The sequence below is a fragment of the Neovison vison genome, chromosome 2, assembly GCF_020171115.1.
Source record: "Neovison vison isolate M4711 chromosome 2, ASM_NN_V1, whole genome shotgun sequence".
Classification (NCBI taxonomy): Eukaryota; Metazoa; Chordata; class Mammalia; order Carnivora; family Mustelidae; genus Neogale; species Neogale vison.
Genome location: NC_058092.1, coordinates 41,342,972 through 41,370,054, shown reverse-complemented (window position 1 = coordinate 41,370,054; position 27,083 = coordinate 41,342,972). Strand labels below are relative to the sequence as shown.

Sequence of the window (27,083 nt, the reverse complement as noted above, 5' to 3'; positions counted from 1 at the left end):
GAGAGCATGAGAGGCAAGGTCAGAGGGAGAAGCTGACTCCCCGTGGAGCTGGGAGCCCGATGCGGGACTCGATTCCGGAGTTCCAGGATCGTGGCCCGAGCCGAAAGCAGTTGTTCAATCAACTGAGCCACCCAGGCACCCTGAGTACCTATTTTGAATCAGGCTTTGGAAATGCAGAGGTGAATGTGATAGATGTAGTCCCTGACTTCATGAGTTTGTAGTATAATAAATTCTTCACTGATATTCCTGGACTTTGGATGTTGAGTTTGAGTTGTCTTTGTTAAATCCAGGTGGCTGGATTTGTGGGTCTGCAGTTAAACTTTGATGTTTGCATTGGAGAAAAAGATTTTTGAATTAACATGAAAGAAAGGAAAGAAACCAATATTTTTTGAGTTTCTGTGTGCCAAAAATGACAGTAGGTGTTTTCTTTCTATAGTATGGTTTTTATTTTGTTCCTCATAATACATGGCAAGGTAGGTATTAGAAAAATTTTGTAGGAAAATTTTATTTAACTTGCCCATGGCCTCACAACTTTAAGTAGCAGAACTAGAATTTAATGTAGGAGGACTATTTCACTTCAGAACACATCCATACTATGGGGGTGGACCTGATTACTTAAGAGTAATTGAATCTCTCATAGAATGAGAAAGGAGAGAAGGTTGATGCTGGAGTACTTAGAATACCAGCATTTATTTATTTATTTATTTTTAAGATTTTGATTATTTGAGAGAGAAGAGCATGCACGAGCAAGTGAGCATGCAAATGAAGGGGGAGGGGCAGAGGGAGAAGCGGATTCCCTGCTGAACAGGGAGTCTGAGCCATGGGCTCAATCCCAACCTGTGCTGAAGGCAATTGCTTAACGGACTGAGCCACCTAGGCAGCCTAGAATACCAGCATTTAGGGGTTGGAGGAGGCATTGACTGCAAGAGAAGAGACTTGAAGGGTCAGAGGAAAAGTAGGAGAGTTTCTGGGGAGTTATCATGTCCAGACTGCCAAAAGAATAAGCAGGATGAGGCAGGGTTTTTTGTTTGTTTTGGTTTTTTGAGGCTATTGTGTTTGGTAGCTGAGAGGTTATTTGTGACATAGACAGTGGTTTCTCTGGCTAATGGTGGGAGTTGAAGTAAAATGTATAAAAGCTTTGTATAATAAGCTTTGTATAATATAAGATTGTATAATAACTTTGGATATATGTGAATGAAAAGGGAAGGGGAGATCTTGAAATAACCATCTTTGCAAGATTTTGTGAATGAAGGCAAGGTATTGTAGAAAGCAGACAAGGGTATAGGTGGTTTGAGCCAAGTGGTGAAGGGTTGATTGCATCAACAACTATACTAAGTTGTAAGTGACTATAACTGGAGTAAAAGTATTTGTTATGTCTTCTCCCATACCTGACTTTAACTCAGCTGAAATATCTCTGCATTTATTTAGAGGCTTCAAATGCCAAAAATCCAAGGACCTTTGGGAGAGATTTACATGTATTTTGAAGTCAGGCAGTTGTGTAATTGTTTTAGACGCTACACAGTAGCTCTGTATTCTCTGTAGCTTTCCTGGAATAGCAGTGGTTGAGTCACATCAGTGATTGGCCCAGTTTCAGAATTTATCATCTTAAATTCAGAGATGACTTCTGATAACATTCAGTTGTTATTTTCTTCTAGGCTTTTTTCCAGACTCTTTTTCCTCATTTAAATGATACTTAAATATTTTTGAAGCATGTGTTAATTCCGTATAATTTCTACTATCTGTATGTATCACAGTTCATTTAAGTATTTTCCCATTTATTAATACTTTTTGCTATTTATAATGTTAGGAACATCTTTGTATATAGATTTTTTTCTTAATTTTAAAGCAAATGTTTTCAGGCAAATATGCTGTTATATTTGTTGCTACATAAAGATCTTGGAGTAATTATGAATTGTTTTATATTTTCATATTATAATTGTGTGGATGGATGGATGGATGGTAATGCACTTAACTTCATGCTTCTCTTTCTCAGGAATTCTTTGTTGCTTTGCGTCTTGTGGCATGTGCCCAGAATGGATTGGAGGTTTCACTGAGTAGCTTGAACCTGGCTGTCCCTCCACCAAGATTTGTAAGAAATGATCTTAAATTTAAATTTTATTTAATTAAAAAAATACTACATGATTTAAAAATTTAAAAAAATTCGAATTGCCATATTAAAAGTAATTCCCCTAACCGCTATCACCCAGCTACCTGATTTTCTTTCTTAATGGCTACTGCTGTTATTAGTGTCTTGTATATCCTTCCAGACTTATTATATGTGTATATAAAGAAATATAAATTCCCACTTCCTCATTTTAAATTGGTAGTAGTATATAATTAATAAATATAATTCTATACCCTTTTAGTAATATGTTTTAGAGATCTTTAAATAAAAGCATCTTTATTCTTTTTTATAGTTGCTTCTATTTATATAAAATTTTTAAAGTTTTAATTTAAATTCCAGTTAATTAACATACAGCATAATATTTCAGGTATACAATATAGTGATTCTCACTTCCATACTGTACTATACAGGTGCTCATTACAGCAAGTGCCCTCCTTAATCCCATCACCTGTTTAACCTATCACCCCCACACTCCCCTCTACCATAATTTAACTTCCTATTGATAGGTTTTTAGCTTATTCCTAATATTTTATTATTAAAATTTTTTTAAATGTTGCAGTGAATAATAACATTGGATATGTGTCATTTTGCATGTACAGAAATATATGTGCATATTTTCAGAAGTAGAATTGCTGTTTCGGAAGTTTGTTCATTTGTGCAATTTTCATATATAATATCAATTTGCCTTCCACAGTGGTTGTACTCATTCACAGTCCCTCCATCAGTTGGTTGAGTGCACTTTTGCTAACATACTGTAAAACTTTTTGAACCTTGTCAATTTGAGAGGTGATAAATGGAACATTAAGTGTAGTTTTAATTTGCCCATTTTGTTTTATAGAGTGAATTTGAGTAGTTTTTCTCACACTTATGAGCCATTTATATTACCTTTATGTGAAATGTCTGTTTAAAGCTTTTGTTATTTTTCTTAGGTTATTAGTCTTTTTTAAAAATTAAATTCTAGAGGCTACACTCTAACACACACACACACACACACACACACACACACATATTTTTCCCCCCAGTTTGTCATTTGTCTTTTGACATTGTGGTGTTTTTTTTTTTTTTTTCCCCCATAAGGAGGTCATTGTTCTTTATGTGTTACTAGGATTTAATTTTTTTAATCATTTCTTTTAACACATTTATGTTAGTCTTTTTTTTTTTTTTAAGATTTTATTTGTTTGTTTGTCAGAGAGAGAGCACAAGCAGAGGGAGCAACAGGCAGAGGGAGAAGCAGGCTCCCTGCTGAGCATGGAGCTGGATGTGGGACTCCATCCCAGGACCCTGGGATCATGACCTAAGTCAAAGGCAGATGCTTAACCAACTGAGCCACCCAGGTGTCCCACATTTATGTTAGTCTTGATATCAAGTATGAATATGGATTCAAATTTATGTTTTTTCAAGATGGCTACTTTATAGACCTAATACAGTTTATTGAATAACCAGTCTTTTCCTTACTGATTTGAAATGCCACCTCAATCTTGTATTTTGATTTCTTTTTGGATTTTTCTGTTCTTTTTTATCTGTTTATCCATATGTTCTTCTTGTATTGTTTTAATTATCATATTTGGTAATTTGTTTTTACATCTGTTAGGGTTAGTCCTCCCTACCCTGACCCCTTTTCAGAAGTTTCATGGCTCTTATTTTTTTTGTTGTTTTAGATTTTATTTATTTATTTAGAGAGTGAGAGAGAGCACGATTTAGAGGGAGAGTTAGAGGGAGAAGAAGAGGGAGAAGCATATTCCCTGCTGAGTGGGGAGCCTGACACAGGGCTTGATCCCAGGACCCTGAGATCATGACCTAAGCTAAAGGCAGACATTTAACAGACTGAGCCACCCAAGTGCTGTGGCTCTTACTTGTTTCTAAATTCAATATTTTTAAAAGTATTTGGTCTGAGTATTATGAATTTAACTTCAGTTTTGAAAATTTCTGCATTTGTAAGTTTAGGCATGGAATCAGAGGGTTAATTTAGGGATTTGTTTCCTAACTATGTTATTATAAAAATGTTTCAAATATATCCATCTGTCTCTATAAGCAGATAAATATATCAACTTGGGCATGCTGTTAATAGGTTCATGTACTTGTAACTTAAGAAATCTTAAGTTGGGTTCTTGTCCCAGTTTGCTTTCCTTAAATAGTGTTGGGAAAAAGTCATCAGTTAACAGGGTCACAAATATTTTTGTTACATGGAGGTATCTTTATCTTGATATCAGTTGTAATAAGATTTCTTCTATAACACTTAATGTTTCAGTTAGTGCTCTAATATCATTTATGCAGCTAACTCAGATATCTTTGTTTTTGTTTCATTTGTATTTAGATAAAAGTCTAATAGAGTCAATGTAGAATAGTGTCCTGTGTGGTTTGAGTTCCAAATTTTGTATGAATGTATTTAAATCCAAGACCACTTTTTCTTTGTTGTTTATTGATGTGAGGTTTTCAGCTCTTCATGTGCTCTATTTTCCTTTTTAGCATGATACCAGTAGTCCTTTGCTAATCAGTGGATCTTCTGTTGCTGAGCTCCCATGGGCTGTAAAAGTGAGTAAACTTTTAAACTACTTTTTCCTGGGACGCCTGGGTGGCGCAGTTGGTTGGACGACTGCCTCCAGCTCAGGGCGTGATCCTGGAGTCCTGGGATCGAGTCCCACATCAGGCTCCCAGCTCCATGGGGAGTCTGCTTTGCTCTCTGACCTTCTCCTCGCTCATGCTCTCTCTCACTGTCTCTCTCTCTCAAATAAATAAATAAAATCTTTAAAAAAAAAAAAAAAACTACTTTTTCCTTACCACTGCTTTGCTTCCTACCCACATAATCCTTGTCCCCTATTTCCAAAATCTGTTATAATCTGCCTGAGACTTTCATTTTTACTCTAGGGAAATACTGATACAAGAAATCTTTTGAGAGATCTTTGTCAGTCATTTTGTGACAATTAGTATGGCTTAATCCCATTTCTGTTATAGTATAAACTAAAAATGGTTATGTCATAATCCTATTTCATGAATAGGTAGTTTACCTCACTGGTATTATTTCCTGTTCAAAAATTGTGGTTAACTAGATAATTTTCTTTATGGCTCTAAAACTAAAAATTCTATATGAAATCTTTTTCTGAAGTGGGTATTTTGCATTGTATCTATTTGGAGACATCACATTAGTTATAACTATGTTATCAGATTTTTTTTTTTTTAAAGATTTTATTTATTTATTTGACAGACAGAGATCACAAGTAGGCAGAGAAGCAGGCAGAGGGAGAGGAGGAAGCAGGCTCCCTGCTGAGCAGAGAGCCCGATGCGGGGCTCGATCCCAGGACCCTGGGATCATGACCTGAGCTGAAGGCAGAGGCTTTAACCCACTGAGCCACCCAGGTGCCCCTATGTTATCAGATTTTAAAAATTGTAATTTTTAAATAATATTAGAATCAGATGATCTTTAATAAATATGTACAGTTTTGTCAGAAAGTCATTTGGTTTTTATGTTTATGTATGCTTGTGTGAACACAACTAATTAATTAATTAACTAATTATAAAAAAGTATAGGGATCTGGCCTTGGGCAAATCATAAACAATAATTTTTTTTTTTAAGATTTTATTTATTTTAGAGGGAGAGAGAAAGAGCGCACATACAAGCAGGGGAAGGGACAGAGGGAGAGAATCTCAAGCAGGACCCCCCCCCGCCCCGAGTATGGAGCCCAACCTGAGGCTCAATATGGGGCTTGATCTCACAACCCTGAGATCATGTCCTGAGCAGAAATCAAGAGTCAGAATCTCAACAGATGGAGCCACCCAGGTGCTCCATGAACAGTAGTTTTTTTTTTGTTTTTGTTTTTTTAAGATTTTATTCATTCATTTGACAGAGATCACAAGAAGGCAGAGAGGCAGGCAGAGAGAGGGGGAGAAGCAGGCTCCCTGTTGAGCAGAGAGACAGATGTGGGGCTCGATCCCAGGACCCTGAGATTATGTCCTGCACCGAAGGCAGAGGCTTAACCCACTGAGCCACCCAGGCACCCCTGAACAGTAGTTTTTTATGTTACACATGTAACTTCCAGGATTTTAGGGAGTGTCCTGTTATCAATAAGAAAAGGAATTCTTGCTTTGGGAAAAATGGGGGAAACTTGATGTTTATTCCTATGGTGGTTATTTTCTTTTTAAAATCTGAGTTTGAAATGTAACTAATACCATGTTGAGAAAGTCATAGAATATCACTAACTAGCTTGTGTTTTCTCACAAAAGTTATTTCCTTGCTATGGATTTAAGTGAGAGGGTTGGACTAGATACTTCTCTCAAAGCCCTTCCTATCATTAAAATCTTTCCATGAAGCTCACAGTAGAAAAACAGACTGTTCGAGCTATGAAAGAAATGGAAGGGATACTGGATTCTTGTGTAACTTTTAAATTGTTATTTATAATAATTTTTGATGAAAGCAATTTTTTTAAAGATTTATTTATTAGAGAGAGAGAGAGAGAGAAGGAACAGAAACAGGGGGAATGGGAGAGGGAGAAGTGGGCCTCTTGCTGAGCAGGGAGCCCAATGTGGGGCTTACTCTCAGGACCCTCGGATCATGACCTGAGCTGAAGGCAGACCTAATGACTGAGCTACCCAGGCACCTGCAAAAATTATTTTTAAAATAATTTTAAGGATATGTTGCCTGTTCTTTGAGGATTTGATTATTATAACTTGAGTTAAATGCATATCACCACTATTTAACTTGTGATCTTTTTTATATTATAGTCTGAAGACAAGGCCAAATATGATGCAATTTTTGATAGTTTAAGCCCAGTGAATGGATTTCTCTCTGGTGATAAAGTGAAACCAGTGTTGCTCAACTCTAAGTTACCTGTGGATATCCTTGGAAGAGTAAGATATTATTAAATTCTAAATGTAATTTTCATGTATCTTACTTTTGTATTTACCAGGAGCATTTATAGCTAATTGTTAAAAAATAATTAGACTTTATTTTGAAATTATATTATTACAGAGTTTTTTGTGTTCTGATTTAATATATAAAATAATTGCCAGTTAATTTTATTTGACATTCCCTCTAAAGTATAAGTGCTTGGAAATAGTTACATATATAAGCCCTTTGAGTAGGTCCTTTTTTCTTTGTACTGTGTGCTCTGACTTCCCAATTCCTTGATTTAATTTCTAGGGACCACCATTATTTTGTATCTGCTACCTACTTCATAGCTGTATCATGGGGCCTTGCCATAAGGAATAGTTTCATCTCTGAAATCATTTGTCTTACTCTCTAAATAGAGCTTCTCATTTTTCTAGATCTCTTTCATAAGTACTTGGAAGACTAATTCTTTGACTTTAAGTCAAAGACCTTTAAGTCTCAGAGTCCTTTACTTTCTCTATTTTTCAAATTAATTTTTTCCTCAACCAACTTAATCCACAGTTTGATGCTGATATCTTTGGCTCCCTTTGCCATGTGTTCTAACCTTTCTTCTGACCTGATGAAAATCCAGCTTTGTGTTAAGCTAATTATGTGCCTTCTGTGTGGTTGCATATGGACTGCTGAGAGTCTAATAAAATTGGTATCATAATTTCATGGTCACCAACTTCAGCTGGGCTTTCCCTACTCTTGGACTATTTCCATACTGATTTCTCTCTAGGTCTCTTTGTACTTCAAACCTCATCTGCTCTCATTAACCCTCTAGCCATTTCTTTAATCCCTTTCTTGGTCAGAATACATGGGGTCAAATCCTGTCTGCACCATTTCTTAGGTGTGTGACCTTGGGTGAATCATCAGAAAACCATGTATCAATTTTTTAATATTTCAGATGAGCACAATTGCCACTTTATAGGGTTGTAAGGATTAAATGTGATAATGTATATATTCAGCACAGTGCTTGGTGCATATTCTTTGATGCTAGCTACTGTGATGCTGATGGTGATCGTGACTTTACCACCACATAATCAGTAGTAGTACTACTGGATCAGTGTTATGGATTAGGTGCTCAATAAAAATTTAAAAGCCATTTCCTAGTATTTCCTAGTATTGTTTCTCATTAATCATTTCTCAGTATGAGATTTCTAAACTATAAATATAATCCTGTTATTTTTTTTTTTACTTGGAACTAACCCTCTTAGTAGCTTCCTAATGCATTTAGGGTAAAGTCCAAATTCCTTCAAGGCACTTAATGACCAGACACTTGTTTATCTCTATTCCAGTCCGTTACTTTCTCTTCCTGTCCCAAGTAAAATTTTGTTGAATGACTTAAATATGTTATTTTCAAGGATATGACATAGTTTTATAGCTGGTCTAAGGTATGGAATCTACTCTGTATTTAAACCAAATCTACTAGGTCCTTTTAAATTTATTTTTCCCTTGTAAGCCCTGGACATTAGCTGGTTCATAATTAATATTCACTGGATATATCTTTTGGTCGATTAGAGATTCTGTATGGAAAACAATAATGGACTTAATTGGAAATCTTTATGTTGAATACTGATTCTATAACCTAATAATGGTTGTGTGATCCTAACTAAATCATATTCCTCATGTCTAAAAGCTGGTTGATAGTGCCACATGGAGTACTGAGAGATGTTTGTGAAAAAGCATTGTAGCTGTTTAAAGTGCTGTGTACATAATTGTTTTCTTATTTGAAAGAAACAAATATTTTCTTTAAATTTTTGTAAGGAATTTTTATTTAAAAATACTTGTTTTAAGAATTATTACTTTTTCCAATAATGTTAATATAGAATGTAATAATGATTTAATGAAATGTTCAGCAAAAGTGAGATTTCTCTGAGAATAGATATTTTAATGTTTAGATAAATCTTTCCTCCCGATTTAAGTATTTGGTGTTTACAGGTACCACATGAAATGAAAGAGCATTAATCTTTGTCAATTCTTCTGTTTTTAAGGTTTGGGAGTTGAGTGACATTGATCATGATGGAATGCTTGACAGAGATGAGTTTGCAGTTGTAAGTAACTTAATGGTCTTAACAATCTTAAACCTCTTAATGGTTTTCTCTAGTGAGAATTTCCTTGTTTAATTTATCTAGTTTTAGAATTTATTAATTCTAGTAAATTAAATTTACTGGAATTTAGAAATTCTAGTTTTAGAATTTCCTTGTTTAGTTTCATACAGAGGAAAACTGTATTTCCTTAAGGTTGTTGGTAGGAGTATTTTTATCAAAAGTGTACAGGTAGTCAATAAATATTTTTAAACAAATGAATAATAGAAAATGTATGTTCTTACAATCTTTATTTTATTTGACTTTAAGGTATATAGGGTTCGCAGAGTGGTATTGTTCCTCTGTATCCCATCTTAACCAGACATTGCATCTCAGTACCTCCTTCTGCTATGGAATAATTTTACTTCATATATACCCCCAGATTTTCACATTGTTTTATTAAAGGAAAACATGGATAACACTGTAGTTTCACTTAATGTATAGGGTCAGAGGAAGTTTTGACATCTTATCTGAAGACATGTCATCTTTGGAAATTGGGGTTAATTCCAAATTGGGGTTAATTCCATCTTTGGAAATTGGGTTTTTTTGTTGCCCAGTTTGTTGCCCACTTTCTAAACTCATGATAGATTTGCATTATTCTTTTAAAATCCTCCGGGGTTGTAGTTGTGTTACTTTCTCATTCCAAATCTTATGTATTTTTGCCCCCTCTCATCTTTCGTTTTATTGAATTTTATATAGTTTATAAATCTTTTTAAAGAGCCATCTTTTGGATGTAATTATCCTTTCTCTTATGTTTTGACTTTTTCATTCTTTTCAGCTTTTATCTTAATTCTTTTTTCCTAGGTTCTTTTGGTTTGCCTTAAAAAAAAAAAAACTTTTGAAAATGAGTACTGAGTCCCTTTCTTATCATTAATATTGAAAAAATTTAAAGCATGTATTTTCTCTTGAGTACAGGTTTAGCTGGATTCCATAGATATTGATATAAAGTATTCTCCTTTTTGCTACTTTTAATTTTCTTTTAAAGATTTTATTTATTTATTTGACAGAGAGAGACACAGCGAGAGAGAGGGAACACATGCAGGGGAAGCTAGAGAGGGAGAAGCAGGCTTCCTGCGGAGCAGGGGATTCCTCCTGGAACCCTAGAATCATGAGTTGAGCCAAAGGCAGTTGCTTAATGACTGAGCCACCTGGGTGCCCCTACTTTTTAGATAATTTCTAGGTTTTTTTTTTTTAAGAAAAGAAATCATTTTTTTAATATTACCAAGCATGCTAAAACAAAATAAGTAAGTCTTAGCTTAATTTTAGCTTAGCTGACAATTCAGTATAGGCTTAACCAATTAAAGTAGTCTGGGGGAAATTATGGATTTAAATCACATACCCAGTGTTCATGCAGCAAAAAGCATTCTTTGTTAGCATAAACTATGTGGCCACCATCAGATTGGAATATGAGCTGCCCAACCATGAAGGCAGAAAGAATGGAGTATGAACAATTTTTCAGAATAATTGTATATTAGCATAGAAAACTATACTAAAGAAAACAAATTCTAAACTCAATCCAGAATGAGGTTCAAATGGAAATCCTGCAGACTATAAAATGAGGAGATAAAAGGGAAAATTTAAAGATATGTTTAGATAATCAGTGAAATTATTCTTGCACAAAAGCTGTCAAGATTACTTTGTGTGGAACATAGTAGGGAATGACCTGATCTTTTCAGAAAATTACACGTTTAGGATAAAGAATTTTCCAAATCTTTAAACCATCCTTACTCTTATGAATATTCATAACAAGCTTAGCATTTCCCTTTTTCCATTCTTATATTCAATTCATCATCAAGTCCTTTGCAGATGATTTTTGAGATCCCTATATTCCAACTATCATAACTTAAATTTTTTTTTTCCAATTTATTTATTTTCAGAAAAACAGTATTCATTATTTTTTCACCACACCCAGTGCTCCATGCAAGCCGTGCCCTCTATAATATAATTTCTAGGTTTTTTAAAAAATCATCCGTTTAGGAATATGTTTCCTAATTTCAAAGTAATTAAGTTTGGTTTTAATTACATTTGTATATACCTTTTTTTTATTTAAGATTTTATTTATTTATTTGACAAGCAGAGATCATAAGCAGACAGAGAGAGAGAGGGGGAAGCAGGCTCCCAGCTGAGCAGAGAGCCCGACTCAGGGCTCGATCCCAGGATCCCGGGACCATGACCTGAGCCGAAGGCAGAGGCTTCAACCCACTGAGCCACCCAGGTGCCCCCCCCCTTTAAAAAAAGATTTTATTTATTTATTTGACAGAGATCACAAGTAGGCAGAGAGGCAGGCAGAGAGAGAGGGAGAAGGAGGCTCCCCGATGAGCAGAGAGCCTGATGTGGGGCTTAATCCCAGGACCCTGGGACCATGACCTGAGCCAAAGGCAGAGGCTTAACCCACTGAGCCAGCCACTCAGGTGCCCTGTTACATTTGTATATACTTTTAGCTTGATTAGATTATGCCCAGAGAATGTGGTCTTTAAAATCTCTGTTTAAAAATTTCTTGAGGTTGCCCGGCCCCTGGTCAGGGCAGTGCAATTCTGCCTGGGGCAAAGACACTTGAGAATCACTACAGCGGCCCCTCCCCCAGAAGATCAACAAGAAATCCAGCCAAGACCAAGTTCACCTACCAAGGAGTGCAGTTTCAATACCAAGGAGAGCAGCAGAATTCCAGAGGAGGAGAAAGCAAAGCACGGAACTCGTGGCTTTCTCCCTGTGATTTTTTAGTCTTGTAGTTAATTTAATTTTTTTATTTTCATTTTTTTTTTCTCTTCTTCTGCTAAAATTTTTTTTAACTTTTACCCTTTTCTTTTTTAACTTTTTTTTTTTTTTTAAAGATTTCATTTATTTATTTGACAGAGAGAGATCACAAGTAGGCAGAGAGACAGGCAGAGAGAGAGAGAGGAGGAAGCAGGCTCCCTGCTGAGCAGAGAGCCCGATGCGGGACTCGATCCCAGGACCCGGAGATCATGACCTGAGCCGAAGGCAGCGGCTTAACCCACTGAGCCACCCAGGCGCCCCTTTTTTAACGTTTTTTAACTAGTTTATCTAATATATATATTTTTTCTTTTTTATACTTTTCTTTATTCGTTTTCTTTTTTTAATTCTTTTCTTTTTTTTTTTCTTTTTCTTTCTTTCTTTCTGAACCTCTTTTTATCCCCTTTCTCCCCCTTCACGATTTGGGATCTCTTTTGATTTGGTTAAAGCATAATTTCCTTGGGTTGTTGCCACCCTTTTAGTATTTTACTTGCTCCTTCATATACTTTCATCTGGACAAAATGACAAGGCGGAAAAATTCACCACAAAAAAAAGAACAGGAGGCAGTACCGAAGGCTAGGGACCTAATCAATACAGACATTGGTAGTATGTCAGATCTAGAGTTTACAATGACAATTCTCAAGGTTCTAGCCGGGCTCGAAAAAGGCATGGAAGATATTAGAGAAACCCTCTCAGGAGATATAAAAGCCCTTTCTGGAGAAATAAAAGAACTAAAATCTAACCACGTTGAAATAAAAAAAGCTATTAATGAGGTGCAATAAAAAATGGAGGCTCTCACTGCTAGGATAAATGAGGCAGAAGAAAGAATTAGCGATATAGAAGACCAAATGACAGAGAAAAAAGAAGCTGAGCAAAAGAGGGACAAACAGCTACTGGACCACGAGGGCAGAATTCGAGAGATAAGTGACACCATAAGACGAAACAACATTAGAATAATTGGGATTCCAGAAGAAGAAGAAAGAGAGAGGGGAGCAGAAGGTATACTGGAGAGAATTATTGGGGAGAATTTCCCCAATATGGCAAAGGGAATGAGCATCAAAATTCAGGAGGTTCAGAGAATGCCCCTCAAAATCAATAAGAATAGGCCCACACCACGTCACCTAATAGTAAAATTTACAAGTCTTAGTGACAAAGAGAAAATCCTGAAAGCAGCCCGGGAAAAGAAGTCTATAACATACAATGATAAAAATATTAGATTGGCAGCTGACTTATCCACAGAGACCTGGCAGGCCAGAAAGAGCTGGCATGATATATTCAGAGCACTAAATGAGAAAAACATGCAGCCAAGAATACTATATCCAGCTAGGCTATCATTGAAAATAGAAGGAGAGATTAAAAGCTTCCAGGACAAACCAAAACTGAAAGAATTTGCAAACACCAAACCAGCTCTACAGGAAATATTGAAAGGGGTCCTTTAAGCAAAGAGAGAGCCTACAAGTGGTAGATCAGAAAGGAACAGAGACAATATACAGTAACAGTCACCTTACAGGCAATACAATGGCACTAAATTCATATCTCTCAATAGTACCCTGAATGTTAATGGGATAAATGCCCCAATCAAAAGACACAGGGTATCAGAATGGATAAAAAAACAAAACCCATCTATATGTTGCCTACAAGAAACTCATTTTAAACCTGAAGAAACCTCCAGATTTAAAGTGAGGGGGTGGAAAAGAATTTACCATGCTAATGGACATCAGAAGAAAGCAGGAGTGGCAATCCTTATATCGGATCAATTAGATTTTAAGCCAAAGACTATAATAAGAGATGTGGAAGGACACTATATCATACTCAAAGGGTCTGTCCAACAAGAAGATCTAACAATTTTAAATATCTATGCCCCCAACGTGGGAGCAGCCAACTATTTAAACCAATTAATAACAAAATCAAAGAAACACATCAACAATAATACAATAGTACTAGGGGACTTTAACACTCCCCTCACTGAAATGGACAGATCATCCAAGCAAAAGATCAACAAGGAAATACAGGCCTTAAACGACACACTGGACCAGATGGACATCACAGATATATTCAGCACATTTCATCCCAAAGCAACAGAATACACATTATTCTTCAGTGCACAGGGAACATTCTCCAGAATAGATCACATCCTTGGTCCTAAATCAGGACTCAACCAGTATCAAAAGATTGGGATCATTCCCTGCATATTTTCAGACCACAAAGCTCTGAAGCTAGAACTCAACCACAAGAGGAAGTTTGGAAAGAACCCAAATACATGGAGACTAAACAGCATCATTCTAAAGAATGAATGGGTCAACTGGGAAATTAAAGAAAAATTGAAAAAAATCATGGAAACCAATGATGTTCAAAATCTGTGGGACACAACAAAGGCAGTCCTGAGAGGAAAATATATAGCGGTACAAGCCTTTCTCAAGAAACAAGAAAGGTCTCAGGTACACAACCTAACCCTACACCTAAAGGAGCTGGAGAAGGAATAAGAAAGAAATCCTAAGCCTAGCAGGAGAAGAGAAATCATAAAGATCAGAGCAGAAATCAATGAAATAGAAACCAAAAAAAAACCAATAGAACAAATCAACGAAACTAGGAGCTGGTTCTTCGAAAGAATTAATAAAATTGATAAACCCCTGGCCAGACTTATCAAAGAGAAAGGACCCAAATAAATAAAATCATGAATGAAAGAGAAGAGATCACAGCTAACACCAAAGAAATACAAACTATTATAAGGACATACTATGAGCAACTCTACGCCAACAAATTTGACAATCTGGAAGAAATGGATGCATTCCTAGAAACATATGAACCACCACAACTGAACCAGGAAGAAATAGAAAGCGTGAACAGACCCATAACCAGTAAGGAGATTGAAACAGTCATTAAAAATCTCCAAACAAACAAAAGCCCAGGGCCCGACGGCTTCCTGGTGGAATTCTACCAAACATTTAAAGAAGAACTAATTCCTGTTCTCCTGAAACTGTTCCAAAAAATAGAAATGGAAGGAAAACTTCCAAACTCATTTTATGAGGCCAGCATCACCTTGATCCCAAAACCAAACAAGGATCCCATCAAAAAAGAGAGCTATAGACCAATATCCTTGATGAACACAGATGTGAAAATTCTCACCAAAATCTCACCAAAATACTAGCCAATAGGATTCAATAGTACATTAAAAGGGTTATTCACCACGACCAAGTGGGATTTATTCCAGGGCTGCAAGGTTGGTTCAACATCCGCAAATCAGTCAATGTGATACAACAACACATCAATAAAAGAAAGAACAAGAACCATATGATACTCTCAGTAGATGCTGAAAAAGCATTTGACAAAGTACAGCATCCCTTCCTGATCAAAACTCTTCAAAGTGTAGGGATAGAGGGCACATACCTCAATATCATCAAAGCCATCTATGAAAAACCCACCGCAAATATTCTCAATGGAGAAAAACTGAAAGCTTTTCCGCTAAGATCAGGAACACGGCAGGGATGTCCATTATCACCACTGCTATTCAACATAGTACTAGAAGTCCTAGCCTCAGCAATCAGACAACAAAAGGAAATTAAAGGCATCCAAATAGGCAAAGAAGAAATCAAACTATCATTCTTTGCAGATGATATGATACTTTATGTGGAAAACCCAAAAGACTCCACTCCAAAACTGCTAGAACTTGTACAGGAGTTCAGTAAAGTGTCAGGATATAAAATCAATGCACAGAAATCAGTTGCATTTCTCCACACTGACAATAAGACAGAAGAAAGAGAAATTAAGGAGTCAATCCCATTTACAATTGCACCCCAAACCATAAGATACCTAGGAATAAACCTAGCCAAAGAGGCTAAGAATCTATACTCAGAAAACTATAAAGTACTCATGAAAGAAATTGAGGAAGACACAAAGAAATGGAAAAATGCTCCATGCTCCTGGATTGGAAGAATAAATATTGTGAAAATGTCTACGCTACCTAAAGCAATCTACACATTTAATGCAATTCCTATCAAAGTACCCTCCACCTTTTTCAAAGAAATGGAACAAATAATTCTAAAATTTTATATGGAACCAGAACAGACCTCGAATAGCCAAAGGAATATTGAAAAAGAAAGCCAAAGTTGGTGGCATCACAATTCCGGACTTCAAGCTTTATTACAAAGCTGTCATCATCAAGACAGCATGGTACTGGCACAAAAACAGACACATAGACCAATGGAACAGAATAGAGAGCCCAGAAATAGACCCTCAACTCTATGGTCAACTAATCTTCGACAAAGCAGGAAAGAATGTCCAATGGAAAAAAGACAGCCTCTTCAATAAATGGCGTTGGGAAAATTGGACAGCCACGTGCAGAAAAATGAAATTGGACCATTTCCTTACACCACACACAAAAATAGACTCAAAATGGATGAAGGACCTCAATGTGAGAAAGGAATCCATCAAAATCCTTGAGGAGAACACAGGCAGCAACCTCTTCGACCTCAGCCGCAGCAACATCTTCCTAGGAACATTGCCAAAGGCAAGGGAAGCAAGGGCAAAAATGAACTATTGGGATTTTATCAAGATCAAAAGCTTTTGCACAGCAAAGGAAACAGTTAACAAAACCAAAAGACAACTGACAGAATGGGAGAAGATATTTGCAAACAGCATATCAGATAAAGGGCTAGTGTCCAAAATCTATAAAGAACTTAGCAAACTCAACACCCAAAGAACAAATAATCCAATCAAGAAATGGGCAGAGGACATGAACAGACATTTCTGCAAATAAGACATCCAGATGGGCAACAGACACATGAGAAAATGCTCCATATCACTCGGCATCAGGGAAATACAAATCAAAACCACAATGAGATATCACCTCACACCACTCAGAATGGCTAAAATTAACAAGTCTGGAAATGACAGATGCTGGCAAGGATGCAGAGAAAGGGGAACCCTCCTACACTGTTGGTGGGAATGCAAGCTGGTGCAACCACTCTGGAAAACAGCATGGAGGTTCCTCAAAATGTTGAAAATACAACTGCCCTATGACCCAGCAATTGCACTACTGGGTATTTACCCTAAAGATACAAACGTAGTGATCCGAAGGGGCACGTGCACCCAAATGTTTATAGCAGCAATGTCCACAATAGCCAAACTATGGAAAGAACCTAGATGTCCATCAAGAGATGAATGGATAAAGAAGAGGTGGTATATATACACAATGGAATATTATGCAGCCATCAAAAGAAATGAAATCTTGCCATTTGCGACAACGTGGATGGAACTAGAGCGTATCATGCTTAGCGAAATAAGTCAAGCAGAGAAAGACAACTATCATATGAGGAAGTGGTGATGCAACATGGGGGCTTAAGAGGGTAGGGAGAAGAATAAATGAAACAAGATGGGATTGGGAGGGAGACAAACCATAAGTGACTCTTAATCTCACAAAACAAACTTAGGGTTGCTGGGGGGAGGGGGGTTGGGAGAAGGGGGGTGGGGTTATGGACATTGGGGAGAGTATGTGCTTTGGTGAGTGCTGTGAAGTGTGTAAACCTGGCGATTCACAGACCTGTACCCCTGAGGATAAAAATACATGTTTATAAAAAATAAAAAATTAAAAAAAAATTTCTTGATGTTTTTTTGTTGCCCAGTTTGTGACCTGTTTTTACATATGTTCCCTGGATGTTTCAACATTTCTGTTTGGGAGATAATTAGACCTCTATAAACTCATCATATCAATTTTATTGAGTATGTTTCTGTTTGCCTTATTTTTCTTTTTTTGCTCTTTCATAAGTTTTATTCTATTTATAGTCTAAGAGCCAACTAAAATAGGAAGAATAAGGATTATTACATTTGGGGAAAAAATACAGAATTGGAAACTTAAAGTGACTTGAGTCGATGGCCCTAAGTCCCTAGTATTTTTATTTATTTATTTATTTATTAATTAATTTTTTATAAGCTAGTATTTTTATTTTAATTTGCGTGATAATTGGGAAGGGCAGGGGATATACCCCCTCACAGTGGCGACAAAATTATTCCCAGCTGCATGTTTGAGGTTGATTCAATGTTTGTGTGGTGGTCTGGGGAGTGAAAATGATACATTGAGATTTGGCTGATGATGTGCTTTGAACGACTGTCAAACTCTGCATATTAACTTTTTATAAATAGCTTTTGTGTTAAGAGTACTGGCATAAAATCTGGGGCTCCTGGGTGTCTCAGTGGGTTAAGCTTCTGCCTTTGGCTCAGGCATGATCTCTGTCCTGGCATCGAGCCCTGCATCAGGCTCTGCTTAGCAGAGAGCCTGCTTCCCCCTCTCTCTACCTGCCCCTTTGCCTACTTGTGCTTTCTCTCTCTGTCAAATAAGTAAAAAAAAAAAAAAATCTTAAAAAAAGAAAAGAATACTGGTGTAAAATCTTTGCATTGGTAAGATTTGTAGTGGGATTTCTTTTTTCTATAAAGACAACAATTAAAAATTTCAAAGAAGCGTTTGTATAAGCACAGTTAAAAAAGATGGAGGATAGTATTATCCTCATTTGATTAACGGTAGTATGTGCTAAGGTAAGTGATTAAATACAGTTTATCTTATATGCCCTGAAGCCTTTTACTAGGTAACCTTCTCTTTTTTAGAATAAAAGTAAACGTTTATTGAAAGAATAATTTAAGAATGAATGACGCATTTATAAGAAGTTTCTACTTAAAAAAATAGTGAACATCCATATGCCTTCTCCTAGATTTACTAATTTTAACCATTTTGCACATTTGATTTCTTTCTGTGTGTATTCCTTAGAAATTCTTCCCAGCTTTATATGGTTAGTGCCTTTAATTTTGGATTCCAGCTCATTTGATATATTTTTTTTAAAGATTTATTTACTTGAAAGAGAGAAAGTGTGTACGAGTTGGGAGCAGTGGCAGAGAGGGAGGGAAAGGAGAAAGAATCTCAAGCAAACTCCCTGCTAAGCCTGGATCCCGAGGTGGGGAGATAGCTTGATCCCATGACCAGGATATGATAACTTGATCCCAGGATCCTGGGATTGAGCCCCGCATCAGGCTCTCTGCTCAGCAGGGAGCCTGCTTCCCTTCCTCTCTCTCTGCATGCCTCTCTGCCCACTTGTGATCTCTGTCTGTCAAATAAATAAAATCTTAAAAAATATATAGATCATGACTTAGGCCAAAATCAAGAGTTGGATGCTTAATCAACTGAGTCACTCAGGTGCCCCTCCTGTGATATTTCTGCTGCCTCTGTTCTCTTTTTATCTGGATTACCTGATATTTCTTATATTTATAATGTATCTCTTGTATCTCACAGCATGTTGCTGTGTTTCAGTTTTTTACCTCATTTGACAATTTCTGTCTTTTTAAGATAATGATACAGATACTGATTTTTATTCCCCCTATCTTATTTAGTTAACATTATTGTTTTCTCTCTTTTTTTTCTGTTTCTGTTGTTGCTGGTTATCAAGTAGTGATTCATTGAATTTTCTGTTCTTATTAAAGTGGAAATTGTTACATCTATTCCATTAATGTTAATAATACCTGTCTCTGTACTAAATCATACTTACTTACTTCTCCAGTAGCTGAAAATAAGTTAACCTTCACTCCAGTAAAACTAGTCCTTTAGATTATTTTCACTTCTTTCTTCTTTACCTCCTAACCCCAGAAGATTTTAGAACATTTTCTTTAAATTAAATTCTAGATTTTACTCAGTTAATTTAGTTCTTTGGGTTCTAGGATTTTCCTTGTGGTTTTGTCAGTATCAGTAGTCTCTCTAGCATTGTTTTGGTAGACTTTACGTGATAAATCTTTTCCATCTTTTTATTTCATGAACAACATAGTCCATACCATTTTTTTAAACTTTTCAGAGTCTGTAGCTTTTTTAAAAATTGAAATAATGTGATTAACACACAGTGTTGTATTAGTTTCAGGTGTCCAGCATAATGTTTCAGCCATCCTATACATTGCTTAGTAACCATAATAATCACAATAAGTACAGTTACTGTTACCAGACAATGTTATTACACTCTTATTGATTATATTCCTTGTGCTGTGATTTTCATCTCTGCAACTTATTTTACAACTGGAAGTTTGTACTATTTAATCTCTTTTATCTATTTCACCCATCCCTCCCCCCACGTCCCTCCTGGTAACTGCCAGTTTGTTCTCTGTATTTAAGAGTCTGTTTTCTTGTTTGTCTCTTTGTCTCTTTGTTTCTTTGTTCTTTTATTTCTTAGATTCTCCACGTGAGTGAAATCATGGTATATGTCTTTATCTGACTTATTTCACTTAGCATCATATTCTCTGGGGCCATCCATATTGTAGCATATGGGAAGATCTCATACTCTTTTATGGCTGAGTAATAGTCCCATGTGTGTACATGTGTGCGTGTGTACACCACATCTCTCTAACCATTCATCTGTTGGTGGGTACTTGGGATGCTTCCATCTCTTTGCTATTGCAAATAATGCTGTAATAAACATGGGGGTGCATACATCTTTTTGACTTAGAGTTTTGTTTTCTTTGAGTAAATACCAGTAGTGGAGTTACTGGATCATAGGGTATTTCTGGTTTTTAATTTTTTGAGGAAACTTGATACTGTTTTCCACAGTGGCTGCTCCAATTTATATTCCCACCAACAGTGCATAAGGATTCCTTTTTCTCCACATCCTTGCCAACACTTGTTATTTCTTGTCTTTCTGATTCTGGCTAGTCTGACACGTGTAAGGCGATACCGTGTTGTGCTTTTGATTTGCATTTCCCTGGTGTCTCCTTTAGTATATAAATATTTTTTCTGTCTTGTTTCTATGACTTAGGCATTATCAAGGCACACTAGCTAGGTATCCTGTAGAATGTCTGCCAACCTAGGTTTGTCAGACGTTTTTCTCATGGATAGACTAGGGGTATGGGTTTTTGGAAAGAATACCACGAGTGTGATACGACTTTTTCATCACATTTATCAGGTGGTACATAATGCCCACATGCCATTAATGGTGATGTTAATCTTTGTCACTTGGTAAAGATGCCGTTTGCCAGATTTCTTCACTATGAAGTTACTGTTTCCTCTTTTCCTATTCTGTTCTCTGGAGAGGCAGACTCCTGCCTCCTTTACTTTGTATTCTGTCTTCATATCTTTGTACTGGGTTTTACATTCTTAATAGGCCTTAAATTTTTCTGTCAAGTAGTCTAAATTTTTGTCCATAGCATTTGTTGGGTCCTCATGTGAAAATTTTTTGGCACTTTGAGATTTATTAACTGTATTTGTATTAACATGTTCACATTGTACTGAAGTCAACTTGTTACATGGTTGCTGGTTCTACCAGGTGGTAAACATAAAAGGTCTTTCTGGTTTTCTTTTTCTGGTGCCTAGCACACTGCCTGGTGGCTAGAGATTTCTCCATAAATATTTTGTTGAATTAAATTGATGAAAAAAACTTGTATTTATAATAAATACCCACTATTTTCATCCCAGAATGCTATTTTGAGAAATTAAAACTGGCAGTTCAAGTAGATGAAGGAACAAATAAAACTCTTAAGGAAACTCCTAAAATACTCAAAGTATGGTCTCCCATCAGCAACATCAGCATTACCAGAGAACTTGTTAGAAATGCAGATTCTCAGGCCTTAGCCTCGCCCCACTAAATCAGAATTTCTGGGGTAGGGTCAAAGAAGCCCTCTTAGAGATTCTGATAGCTACTAAAATTTGAGATATATTCGCTAAAAGCACAGAGAATAAAAAGAAAATAAAGAAGCTACTGGTAATTGACTGCAGTAGTAAAACTAAATCCCCTCTTCCCTGCTATCACTGAGAAAGCTTAGGCTTGATTTTGCCAGATTTCATTCCTTTCCTTTCCCTTTCTCTTTCTTTTTTTCTTTCTCTCTCTCTTTCTTTCTTTGAATATGGTGCATCATTTGATTTAGTTGCTATATTTGTTTCAACAGCAGGCTTTGATGAGGCTAAAGTACAATAAAAAAAAAAAATCACCCAGCAGTATACTGTTAACTTTCTTCTATCTTATTAGCTAGAATTTTTTTTGGCTTCACTTTTGTGAGGGAAACTATTTTCAGTGCAACATGAAATTAATGATAATTTTTTTGAAAATTTCCAAAAAATGTGTTGCCTGTTGGCAGCAGATAGCTGACATGGCTTTTTTGCTTCTAGTGTCTCCTTTTCCAGGAAATGACTCCCATCTGTAGTGAGAAGAATGCTGACCTTTAATGTGCATGTTAGTCACTTCTTTTAGCTTGGTGCCAATTTAATAATATTGCCTATATCATAAATTTGGTTGAAAGTATGTGCTAGCCAGATGGTTTTCACTCTGGAGTTTCAAGCTTTTGAAGATAATAAAATTTGTGTGTTTCTAAAACTAAATTGAATTCTTCAAGTTGACTAGCGAATGGGAAGAGGAGAATTCTTGGTTTGGGCCAAACAGTTAAATATGGTCCCAGGACAAAGAGCATCAGCATCCCTGGAGACTTCTTAGAAATTTAAAATATCAGGCCCAACCCAGACTTAGTGATTCTAGAATTCTGGAAGTGGAGCCTAGAAATCTGTGCTTTATAAAGTTGTTCAGGTAATTCGGATACCTGCTACAATTTGGGACCCACTGGGTGAATGGTTAGTTTTATCCCTTTTAGAGAACATGGTATTATAAATTTACATGTGTACTCCTAATGAAGCTGATAAATCTGAGAAAAAACAGAGCTTTGTAGCCAGATCTTTGTTTGAATCCTATACTATCAGTTCTTTAAAGGATATCAGGCAAGTTACTTGGCATTTCTGAGCTTCAGTTTCTTCATATATAAAATGATATTTCTGAGGGCGATTCACAGACCTGTACCCCTGGGGCTAATGATACATTGTACGTTTATTTAAAAATAAAAAATTTTTAAAAATGATATTTCTAATCACAGAAATCAGGGATCAGTGTTGTTGTATTAGGTGCTCAATAAACACTGATTTGAAAGTCCCGTAAAACTTAACTTAGAATTGTAAGCAAACTTTTTGGGGAAAAATGTTATTTTCAATGGAAGAAGAATAATTAAGAAGTACTTAAACTTCCTCCCAGTTGCTGTTGGAATCTTTTTGTAGGTTCCAGGTTGTTTTGAGCAATTTCGTATGCTTGAAGATTGTTGTGGAAACTGTCTTTTGAAAGTCTGGAAGGTGCCTTGACATTCTGTATGTAGGTTGTTCGACTTTGTGCCAATGCTTTATGTATTTAATAATTAAAAATAATTTTTAATAGGTAATACATTCTCATGGACGGGAAATCAGTACAATATTAGAAGATAGTTCAGTGGAAAAAACTCAGCTCCAGCCTTGCCCTCAGTGCTCCATTTATATCCACTCTATAACCAACCACTTTTCTTAGTTTCTTGTTCATTCTTCTAGACTTCTAAAATGCAAATATAAGCACACATGAATAATCATTATTCCCTTACGGCAAGAGATAACACACTATACACACTGTTAGACACACTAACACTGTACTTGGATAGCTTCACATTTGTTTGTTTCTTTTTTTTTCCCCCCTCCCAGGTTAGCTTTGTTGAAGAACTACTTTACATTCAGTGAATTGCATTCAATTTAAGTATATAGTTTGATGAGTTTTGATAATTGTATATTATTTGTGAAGGTACCACAGTTAAGATAATGTTTTTAATGGTTTTTTGTGTTTTTTCTTTTTGTTTCATAGTATTTTATTGTATAGCTGTATCATAATGTTTTTAAACCAGTCTTTAGCTGTTGAGCACTTGGGTGCTGCTACAAAGAGTTCTGTGATTAACAGTCTTTTTCATACAGTGTTTTTTATGGAGGCAGGTAAGTCTGAGAATAGATCCCAGAAGGGGGATTGCTAAGCCAAATGAGAAGTAAAATAGTTTGGTAGTTGTTGCCAATTTGCCCTTCATAGGCTTGGTATCAGTTTGAGCTCCCACTAGCAATGTCTTAAGGTGCCTGTTTGCTTTGTCTATTTAACAGTGTACATTATGAAACTTCAGATATTTGCCAGTAAGTAGAAAATGCATTTTAATATAGTTTTAATTTGAAGTTTTATGAAAGTGAGCTTATTTTTGTATCTTTAAGAGTAGACCATCTGTAATTTTTACTTTCCTGTAAAATATCTGTTTTTACTCTTTACCCATTTTCCTGTTGGATTTTACCTTTTTCTTCTGTTAATTTCTAGGGACCCTTTTTAGGAAGATAAACTCTTTCTTTGCAGATATCTTTTCCCCAGGTTGTTTGCTTTTGACATTGCAAGACTTTTAGTTGAAGGGTATGTGTCTGACTCTTTGCTACTTTGGATATCTTCCTGAAAGTTGCTTGGCTTTGATTTATTTCCTTTTGTCCTTTCTTCTTTTCCTCCCTTTCTTCTTTCCCAGCCCAATTTCTTTAAAAAAAATTTTTTTTGAGAAAGTTTGTAGCTGCTTTGTTGTTGAACAATAATAACTCAGTGGGTGGATGTTGTTAAATGAATTTAATATATATGACCCTGGTTCATTTCTCTTGAAGGCCATGTTTTTGGTATATTGCGCATTGGAGAAAGAACCTGTGCCAATGTCCTTGCCTCCCGCCTTGGTGCCACCTTCTAAGAGAAAAACGGTCAGTATATCAGGCTCTGTGCGGTTGATCCCCTCGTCAGCATCAGCCGAGAAACCTTACCACTCCTTACCACCTGTAGGCATTTTACCTACCAAAGCACCGTTAAGACACGTATAGATCTATCAGCGTTAAAGGACTTTTTTTTTTTTAAGTGCATGGCATTTAACAGTTGATTGCTTGATGAAGACAGAAGTAGCAATCAAAGGGATCAAAAATTTAGAGCACCCTCTGGTTGAATCTGAATAATATGATGTCCCGGCGAAGACGTAATCCTCATGCATTTGGCCTTACTTATGGATGTTTTATTGGCTTTGCTTTGATCTACATGGACTTAGAGTTGGAGACAGAAGATATTCCGTGCTAATCTGGCATGCTTGCCCAGGCATAGTTAATAGATGTTTTTGTTTTCTTAATCCCTGGTTAACTCTTGATTCTTTGGGATCATATCATCCAATTTTGGATTGTCCCGAGCCTTTTTTCCCCTCCAGCCTGATGCTTGTCAGGCTGCATAAAGGAAAATAATGACAGGATATGCAAATCAGCTTATTCAGCTATAGCTATGAATGATGAATGAAACTCTGAAAAATAGGGATTGAGAATTATCTGAATATTTTGTTTATACAGACTCAGTTACTCATCTTAATGTCATTCATAAGTCAAGAGTTAACTATGCTTGAATTTATTCATTACCTAAAAGGAAAAAAGTGAAATGGGCATCTGTAAGTATATCCCAACTGACCTGTATTTTTCTTCCGCAATTTTCTCTTCACCACAGCATTTTGATTAGGGTATGATGGAATGGTACACTATTGCTACAGTTAGTGGGATGGAATTGCTCAAAATTTTGACAGATACTCTCATGGGTTGCAAGAATGACATTTCAAAGTGTGTTTCATTCTGACAGAAACCCCTTATATAGCTATATATTTACTTGTTTTTATTACTCTTTTTATTTCTTTCCTGTAGTGGGTTGTATCGCCTGCAGAAAAGGCTAAATACGATGAGATCTTCTTGAAAACTGATAAAGATATGGATGGCTTTGTATCTGGATTGGAAGTCCGTGAAATCTTCCTGAAGACAGGTTTACCTTCTACCTTACTGGCCCATATTTGGTAAGATTTTATTTAAATTAATTTAGAAAACAAATATGGTTTTGTAAAACTCTGGTTTTGCGCATTCTTATTTTTAGGCATTTGTAAATTGGATAGTTAATTTTCAAAATTCTTTGTAGAGAAAATTTAAATACGAGAATTTCTTCTGGATAATGGATAAAAAGCTTGAGAATGTATTACCTGTTTTATAAGTTGACAGTATCAGTTAATGATTATTAAAATGTTAAAATGCAGCATTTGTTTATATCAGTTAATTAAACTTAAATTTTTAAGGGAGAATCCAAAAATCTGAAATTTAGACAATGTACAGAAGAGTATCTTCAAGGCAGGCTCTTACAATTCTGTATGGCACATGTATACTTTTATACCTTTACATAGGGAGTACACACTTGGTCCTTAAAAAAGATGAACTTGAGTGTTCAGTGCATGTCATGTTAAATAAGACCATACATATGAAAATTTTAGTGTGCCTGTTGTCAATCCACCTGACTATACTAGAGATTATGTTGAGGTTTTCAAGAGGCAGCAAACATCAAATGTGGAACCAAATAACTGCAAAGAGAAACTTAGAAAAGAACAAAGGAGGACAATAGGTCTGCCTTAAGAGGAACAAGAACTCAAGACTGGGAAAGATTAAATATCTGTAACTAATAATAACTGCCACTTTGAAATGCCTAGGCCAGACAGTGTGCTCAATAAATGGCAGTTGTCATGGAATTGGCATTATGCCCAGACTTTATGTGCTTTACCTTTTTTGGTTTTTTTTTTGAAGATTTTATTTGTTTGACAGAGAGAGACACAGCAAGAGAGGAGGGAACACAAGCACGGGGAGTGGGAGAGGAAGAAGCAGGCTTCCTGCCAAGCAGGGAGCCCAATGTGGGGCTTGATCCCAGAACACTGGGATCATGACTGGAGCCAAAGGCAGATGCTTAACAAATGAGCCACCTAGGTGCTCCTGTACTTTACCTTTAATTCTCACTGTAACCTTGCAGAATGTGTGTTATCTCTACTTGATAGATAAAGAAACTAAGGCTTGAAGAGGTTAAAAAAAAATTTGTTCAAGGTCACAAGAAGAAACAAGTAGAGAAGCTGGATTTCTTTGACACCTTACCCGTAGTCTGTTCATCAGGCCACATTGGGTTTCAGTGAATGAAACAGATCAGGACTTCAGAAAGCTGAGCTTTAAAAAGAAAGAGAGAGAGAGGGAGGAAGGAAGGACAGAGAAGAAAACAGGATAAAACATTTGCTGTTTCTCTTCAAGTGATTTTGTAAAGCTTTCCACATTGCTGCCTTCTCTTCACATGTGATCTCCATTTGCAGCTGTTGTTTCTGCTTTGACTTGGTGATCCTTATATCCGCCTACTCCCAAGAGTTGCAGGCAGCAAGCCAACGTGGAAATTTTTGCTTGTTTTAGAATCATTCTATCGCCACTAATGACTCAAATTTGTTGAAACTTAGGTTTTATTTTTAACCTCTTTTAATGTTGAGAATGTTGGGATTCTTTGGCTCACCACAACTCTTACTCTGTAATAGTTCTGAAAATTGGTAAGAAAGTACAAAGCAAACCCAGATAAGAGGCCTCTGT

The 27,083-nt window shown here is 36.2% G+C and overlaps 1 protein-coding gene across 3 annotated transcripts in view; it reads left to right on the top strand.

The window, feature by feature from the left end:
• The window catches only part of EPS15 (epidermal growth factor receptor pathway substrate 15), a 146,421-nt gene that overhangs the window by 38,327 nt on the left and 81,011 nt on the right, over window positions 1–27,083 (top strand). For all 3 annotated transcript variants that reach the window (XM_044238211.1, XM_044238213.1, XM_044238212.1), the window contains exons 5-10: window positions 1,994–2,089; window positions 4,592–4,657; window positions 6,842–6,967; window positions 8,981–9,040; window positions 24,297–24,386; window positions 25,353–25,498. In XM_044238211.1, the coding sequence (XP_044094146.1) occupies window positions 1,994–2,089; window positions 4,592–4,657; window positions 6,842–6,967; window positions 8,981–9,040; window positions 24,297–24,386; window positions 25,353–25,498 (584 nt within the window). The remainder of the gene's footprint in view (window positions 1–1,993; window positions 2,090–4,591; window positions 4,658–6,841; window positions 6,968–8,980; window positions 9,041–24,296; window positions 24,387–25,352; window positions 25,499–27,083) is intronic.